Here is a 7,521-nt window from a genome sequence, read left to right on the forward strand (position 1 = left end):
CCATATCTGGCATCTGGAGCTCATTGACGACAGCTCCATGGCAACCCAGCAGTTGTGGAATTGTAAACAGGCTAAGCGACGAGAGCGGGAATCGGGCCCTCCACTTGCTCTGAGAAACCTTGAAGGAACAGACGCACCAGTGTGGCGTAGGTGAACGGGAGCAAGTGAGGTGACATATCCTCACAGCACAGTCAATATGAGAGTGTAATTATGTGCAAATATACACTTAATATTGCTTTTATCACAAGCTGTCACAGAGATCACTCCTGTAATTTATCCTATTTGCTGATTGGCCAGGGAGTTGCTAAACTGTATTTCATTGTTGTTGTTTTTTTTACCTGAAAATGACAAATAAATTCTATTCCTTTTTAGGTTAATGATTGGTCTTAGAGCCAGAGGTGGGTGGAGTGGCCAAGTAGAAACAAAAGAGTAAAATCAAGCATGTGTATTTCTAAACAGAGGTTTTAAGGACGCAAATGTTGAATAATTTAATGTTCGTAAAATGCTTTTGTCACTTGTGGACTTTGCGGTAATCAAACCTTTTGCTCATGTAAGAATACTGTCAGTAAGAGTCCAAAATCTACTGAAAACAAATATGTTCAAACAGGAACTTACTTAAATGTATCTGAGTACTTCCCACATCAACTTGGAGCTGTTTAAGTGTCAGTAAAGTACATAGTATAGTTGTACTTCTGAAAGGGCCTGTTGAATTCACATAACGGCTGATATGAGGCGATGAATCAGTTCCTAGGAATCACATGACACACGACCAGAGAAGTTCTTCCGAAGAGTCGTATAGAGTTACGCTGAAATTCACCGCTCTCTATAGCCTCAAGGATTCTCTCAAGAACAAACAAACAGACTGTGCCAAGTCTTAAACAGATCGTTATCATCATTGTCTTTGGTTTACGACACATGGTCAACAACAATGAAGGTTTTAGAGAAATAAGCTGCTCCCATTTACTAAATAATCTATGTTAGATAGTGGTGTTACTGACTTGAAACACTGCATGATTTGAGGACTTTATACTGTTATTTACACAAACCTTTGAAAAATTCAAAAAGTCACACACCAGAAGGACTATATTACGTCCAACTAAACTAATAAAACACTCAAAAGTATTAAACAAACAAATATTACATTCACAATATTCACTTTAGTCCAAGTAAGCATATTGTTATTTAGTTTATATGCCCTTATTGTTCTTAGAAAGGTATATTTTTGGGTATTACTAGTACTTTCTGAACTTAGTGCACTGTAAATCACATTTAAACAATCATGTTTTAAGAGGTATTTGCAGTCATGTAGCCTGATCTGTCTCTGCTTAAGTCATTGAGGAAATACGCAGATGGAGCACAGGCTATCCATTTCTAAAAATAATATCCACAATATCTCCAGCGCAGATTGACACTGATAAAGTGTTCTTACTTAGAGTGCAGACACAACAGTATGTACTGCATTGTCCTGTACTCATACTAATACTAATACAAACAGAGCATAGTTTATTATCAGATTGTATGGAACATTTTCTTTGTCCAGATGAATTCTGCATTCTTCTTTTCACTTTGAATAAAGGGCATGTACTGACTGTACTTTGTGCTTCTTTACAGTGAGCCCTGTGAGGTACTTTCTGAGAATTTCTAGTGTATTTTGCACACGCCTGCATGTCTGAGCATGTCGGGTAACAAAGCCACTAAGATCTCATGAGACGCTTTAATTAAATAAGAGGAAGCTAATATCGTCTATCTATGTTTGCATGTCTTTAATAAAGGGACATGCACATTAAAAACAAGAAAATGCTAAAATATATGCCTATAAATATGCATGATTATAGCCAAAGCTCATTTGCATACTTAGTCCCCAGTCGAGCCAGACACTTCACACTTCAACAGGCATAACATTTTACGATGTTAATGTAATGTTATAGTTAATAGATATATGGTGAGAGAAAACAAGAGATTTAGTAGAAAAATATTATTTTTATTATAAATTATGGAAAGATCAAATATAAATAAGTGCAAAGTTGTATCAGTCTCCTTGCTTTGTCAAACATGTCAAACATCTTCAAGCATCCACAGCCACTAAAGCTGGATAAGTGTATCTTTATAAAAGACATTTCATTTATTACAATTATGCCTCCCTTCATGTAAACATTGCTTGTAGAAAAAAAACAGGAACAAACATATGCCTTGATTCATCTCCACAAAAGGGAGAAACACTGACTAATACATTCAATTATATCCAGGGAGGAACATTGTCTGTGCCTTTGTGGTGTATTTCCTCTGGTTTTGGCTGGACCATAAACAAATAAGATCCAAATATTTCATGAACCAAAACCGGAACATTTGGCATACACCTCCGTCTAAAAGTACATTTCAACATTTAGCACAAAAAAAGAAAAACAAATCAGCCCTTTTCACGTAAATGTTGGCACATTAGTGTCTGTTCCCAGAAGGCAACAGGGGTCACGCTCACGAGCAGACTCATGGAACACATGTGATTCAGTCTATCATTAGATTGTCTACTTGTGTAGGTGGCCTCCCTGGCACAGCCTGACTTGCTAGCAGCAGAAGAGGGAAGCGGTGTGTCACTCAGACAGCCGACTGTAACTCATACGTCATCGCTGGGTTTCTCTCTTACTCCACATACGGCCTCTGCGTGGCATCGCTCTTTCAATCCACTTCCCAAAATGTGAACGAGCATTTCCTCGGAAAACCCAAGCTCTTCGGGCATTTTCCATTCTCTGGAAGCAACCACTTTTCCCACTCACAATAGTCCCATGAATCTAGATAGGCGCATCATACTCTTGGAGGAAGTCTTTTAGTGGGTGAGGCAGCTGGTCTCTTTTGGAAGAAATGTCCAAATGACTGTTCACAGTTTTTCGACACAGATGCTGCAACGTGGACAAGCTACACGACAGCGGCTTGACCAGCTCCAGCGGGATCTTCTCACCTCCAGAGTAAATGGAATACATGCTCCCACCGCGTCTGCTTTGTGGCATATAGTAGTGAACGAGTTTGAGGATACAGTCAAAATGAGGTACTGACTGGACATTTTTAGGGTCCGTTTGCAGAAAGAAAGAGGTGGGATCGCTCTGGATGCGCAGGTTCTTGGTGCCGGATGCGGTTTTGACACTCAGCGTGAAGAGGTGGCGGTTATCGGAGCTGTCCCGAATTAAGAACGTGCCCGTGGACTCGGAGGCCAGCATGGCGTTGGCATCTTTGCCGCTTATGGCTCCCCAGTAGAAGCCGCTCTCCTGAAGTTTATGCAGCGTGGAGAGGACCATCTGGTACTGGGCCTTGGAGCTAAAAGTCTTGTAGCGCTGGTGCAGCCTCATGCTTGTCGAGTCCAAGGGCCGGCTGCTCATGACGGAGACAAACTTGCTGTGAGTTACCATGGCGCTGCGTCCCGCTCTGTAACAGCCTGTGGGGGGCACACGGGGCACCACGCAGACTGATGAAGACAGGTCAAGTGAGGGTGACAGAGAGGTCAGAGGGCGGGATGTCTGTAAATGAGGCACCTGTGGAGGAGAAGACAGGGAAGATGTCAGTAAAACATTCTATTGTGACATAAGGATAATTACAGGTGATGTAAAAAGTCCAATTTAGTTTTACTCATGAATCAGGTTTTCAGGTAAACTTTATGAGTCTTTACAATGTGCTAGTTTTAAGCCATGAACTTGTTATGTTTAATAGGCGTAGCATAAACTGGATGACCCTTGTTTTTGAGCAAATTTCCTGGAAACATGGACTTGTGTGTAATTTGCCCTGGGGGCGCAGGCACCACGGTCAGTTCCAGTAAGAGCGCCATAATCCCGATTGCGCAATGTATGCAATTTAACACCAGGACCAGTTCCAGAAGTATAACATAGAACTGTAACCGTTAGAGCGCATTTCGGGCTGTAAAGGAGCTGTTGCAAACCAATGTCTGAAGTAACTCATGTAAGAAGAAGGAAAAAGCCTCTCACCTGTTCAAAGTCGCTGGTTTGTGTGAAATCCAAAGAGCGCGAGGTCGGATAATGAGTTGATTGTGTTGATTGTGTCAAATGTAGTTTGGCTTGTTTTAAATGTCTTTGGAGACGAGCCCACAGTAGTTCCCTCGGTTAGTTAGAGCTCGCGTTGCCTCGGAGCGGAGCGGGGCCCCGGCTCTTATGCGCGCTCAGGCCCCGCCTCTTATGCGCTCAGGCCCCGCCTCCCGCCGCTGCCAGGAACTGGCAAACTGACAGGAAGCCTCTTATTTTCTGGATTCGTGCTTTTGAGTCCCTCCCCTCGTGAGACAAACGAATTCCTGAAACTATTTTTATTCAGCACGAGCAAAGAAACACGTGCAAATGTATTTGTGTATTTGTGTAACTGGATAGTCTATAACTGGATAGTCTACTCTCGGCTTTATGATGATGACGTTTGCATTTGAATCAACGCTTCAGTGGAAAGAGGTGAAGAAGCTTCTGAAGAAATTCATGGTTGATAAGCAGCAGTATAATTACAGCTACCATACATAGGAAGCACCACAACTTCCCATTTTAGTTGAACTGTAGTTCATTCTTATTGACAAAAATGACTTTACACAGTCATTTATTAATCACATTTCCAGAGTAAAAATCATAATCATGAGTTTATCTTATGATTGAATCATTTTAAGAATAGAGGGCTACAGAGTTAGAGAGATATGACCACGTATAACTCTACAAATCCCATCTTTAAGCGTGAGGTCAGATCCTGGTAAGAGTCTAGTCTTTGGTCACTCTGCCGGGAGCTGACTCAGGCTATAGCTGCAGGCTTGGAGCTGGAGCAGACTGTGTGGAGTCATGTTAGGTCATCCATCTCTCAGAAGAATACGCCTTAGTTTACCAACAGTCACAGGGAAAATCACTCTTCACGGTTCATATAATGTGTCAGTGCCATCACTTGAAACCTGAGTCTCAAATTTCAGTTGAAGTTTATCTGAGTCTCTGAGGGCAGAGGAAGGGAGGGAGGACTTGAGTTTGACGCCAGAGCGCTTGATGGGTTTTTGTAAATGCCAGCTGTGTCCACAGAGGTGACTCAGGTGTTGGCTGATTCAGACCACCAGGAAAGATAAAGATATGGGGGGAGGGAAATCTCTGTTAGCACCAAACCTCGTAACAATCCCTGAAATCGTTCCCTGAAAATTAATTGTGTCATCACATGAGGCATACTCAACATCCTAAAGCCCTCTTGGGATTCAGATTAGAGCCAGAGAAGGGAATGAACTGCTCCTCTCACTTAAGCTTTACGGGAGAGATTCTCCATTCAAGTCGCAAAAGCTGAGTAGGCTATTTTGCACAAACACTATCATTTCCCAGGCAGATAAGCCCTCAGACTGGACTGGAGTTAGACTCTGTTGTATTTTTTCAGTCCAAACAAGACAAACATTTTTTTCAAATGGAAAAATGAAGCGATTCCTCGTGTGTATATGCAGTTTGTTAGTCTTAACTGATGTTTAGGAGAAACACCAGCTGTTAACCCCACTCTGCGCTGACTCCCAAATAAACACTTCTTTACTCTCTGAAAATCACAAGGCAGATTCTAAGAGATAAACACAACAGAAAGGTCTAGTTGAATGAAATATCTGTTTCGGGAAAGCTTCAGCAGTTAAATATTTATGAAATTTTTTGACACTGGCGGGAAACAGACACTTAGCATAATGACAGAACTGATACTTGGCATACATACATATGGGAGCGAATATTGGTTATTTTGTATATTTTCAGATTTCCTGTAGAACTGCTATGGAAACATGATTAAGATTTTGATCACAGAAGTTACAGTAAATTCATTATTCTTCATCGTCATGAATATCATTTTATGACTGTGCGCTTTGTTTGCCTAACTTCCTCATTGGTCATCATTACCAATCGTAGAGTAATAGTTTCCTGGTAATATCCTTTTAATTCTGTAGTTCTGCCTTTTGAGTTGTTGCATCACTGTGTATATTTACTTAAGTAACAAAACTTCTCAAAGTAGTTTCCAGAATATTATAAATTCACCCCGACCTGAGTAATTTGACACAGTTTTGGTTACTCTTTCAATTTTGTTTCTTTTGAAAATGTAGTTTCCCCAATACTTTTAAAACAATTCTCACCTGAGTAATTTCTTGGACGACTCCTTTACTTACTTGAGTTTGGCGTCTGCCTCTGCTCGGGAGTAAAGCGGTGCCATGAGGACAGAGTGTACTATAATGTGAAAGGTTGCATAAGAAGAACACTACACTTACCGTTTCCTCAGAAGCCGCTGCCTGCACCGGTCTGTTGGCTTTGCTCCTGATCCATCACCAAACAAGATCCTTTCAAATTAAACCAGGACATTTTACAACTTTTACTGTAGTTGAATCTTGCACTGTAGTATTTTTGTTACATTTCAGAAGATTTGAATGTCTAAGAATCAAATGTCACAAAGCAACAACAGCAACATAGTTTGACTGTTTTTTCTGTTGATGTTCTCTTTTATGAGATGTTTTGTGCAGGTTGATGGCCTTTACATTTCATTTAATTCAAAGTTTTCTGATATGTTTGGCAGAAGTCAGCGTCAGTGCTTTTGAATTTCTTTCTACATCGATGCATCTTTCCTTGTTCCTTTCACAAGAAGACTGTGCTGTATAGTCAGAAATATGAGAAATAGTGTGACCAAAACTGACACGACGCATGACGTTACGATGCGCACACAAGATCAAACATTGTGTCCTTTACAGTGCATTATTCTCCCAGTGTGAAGGTGTAAACATTGACACTCCTCAAGGCGTTTCTGACTATTTCTGTCTAAGTCTCGTCACTACAGCCGTCTTCTGGGAAGGACCAATCAAAAGAGGACACACCCACGTGACAATGTGTGTTTCAACCTACAGATTTATGTTTTTAGTGTTGATTATGTATCATTTGACACTGACATGGGCAAGAGTCCAATACATCAGCCTCAAGGGGAGAAAAAGATGAGAATGTATTATTTATTTAAATTTGCAGCTCACAGAATAAAAAAAACTTTAAACATCTAACATAAACAGGAGTCATAGTATAAAAGATTAAAAACAGAAATGCGTTGAGAAGCCCTTCAATTGTTCATAGGATTTACGCTCTTTGTCATTTGATTAAGAATTTCCAGAATGTCCTTTCTTTTGTCATAAAACCTTGTTGTACGTTCCTGGCAGAAGGAAATGAGCCAATAACAGAAACGTCTGTTGTGATAAGTTGAGACTGAAAGGCCGTTGGGTCACGGTCACTTACCAACAGTTTGGTCATGTGACAGCAGCAGTCATTGGGACAACTGTGAAGTCATTCTGGTCAGATCAAAATCCATTCTTTCCAAATCGAGCGGCTCAAACCACGTGCACACGGCTGTTTGGACATTCAGAAATAACTCGTGAGACTGGCTGTTGGAAATGTGTGCTGGGAGTGACTGATTTGGCCAGTTTGAATGCTTTTGAGGAAGGCGATAAAGAAATGTTGCAAATGTCACTGTGGCTGTTTTTGTGAGCCACTTTGTGTTAGATGTGGTTGCTCAGCACAA

General features: G+C 41.0%; 1 protein-coding gene across 1 annotated transcript; it reads right to left on the reverse strand.

Moving 5' to 3' along the window:
- Window positions 1-1,960: 1,960 nt before the first annotated feature.
- On the reverse strand, window positions 1,961-4,094 carry socs3a (suppressor of cytokine signaling 3a). Its single transcript, XM_072443270.1, has 2 exons — window positions 3,969-4,094; window positions 1,961-3,521 (listed from the first exon to the last, which is right to left on the reverse strand). Exon 2 carries the CDS (start codon window positions 3,396-3,398, stop codon window positions 2,787-2,789), a length of 612 nt encoding a protein of 203 aa, XP_072299371.1. The 5' UTR covers window positions 3,399-3,521; window positions 3,969-4,094; the 3' UTR covers window positions 1,961-2,786.
- Window positions 4,095-7,521: the final 3,427 nt, after the last annotated feature.

Source organism: Eucyclogobius newberryi, unplaced genomic scaffold, assembly GCF_026437365.1.
Source record: "Eucyclogobius newberryi isolate DKJ021-1_F unplaced genomic scaffold, fEucNew1.0.hap1 SCAF_13, whole genome shotgun sequence".
Classification (NCBI taxonomy): Eukaryota; Metazoa; Chordata; class Actinopteri; order Gobiiformes; family Gobiidae; genus Eucyclogobius; species Eucyclogobius newberryi.

Bases quoted from the DNA above. Each gene is read 5' to 3' on its own strand.
- socs3a (XM_072443270.1), bottom strand. From the start codon at position 3,398: ATGGTAACTCACAGCAAGTTTGTCTCCGTCATGAGCAGCCGGCCCTTG.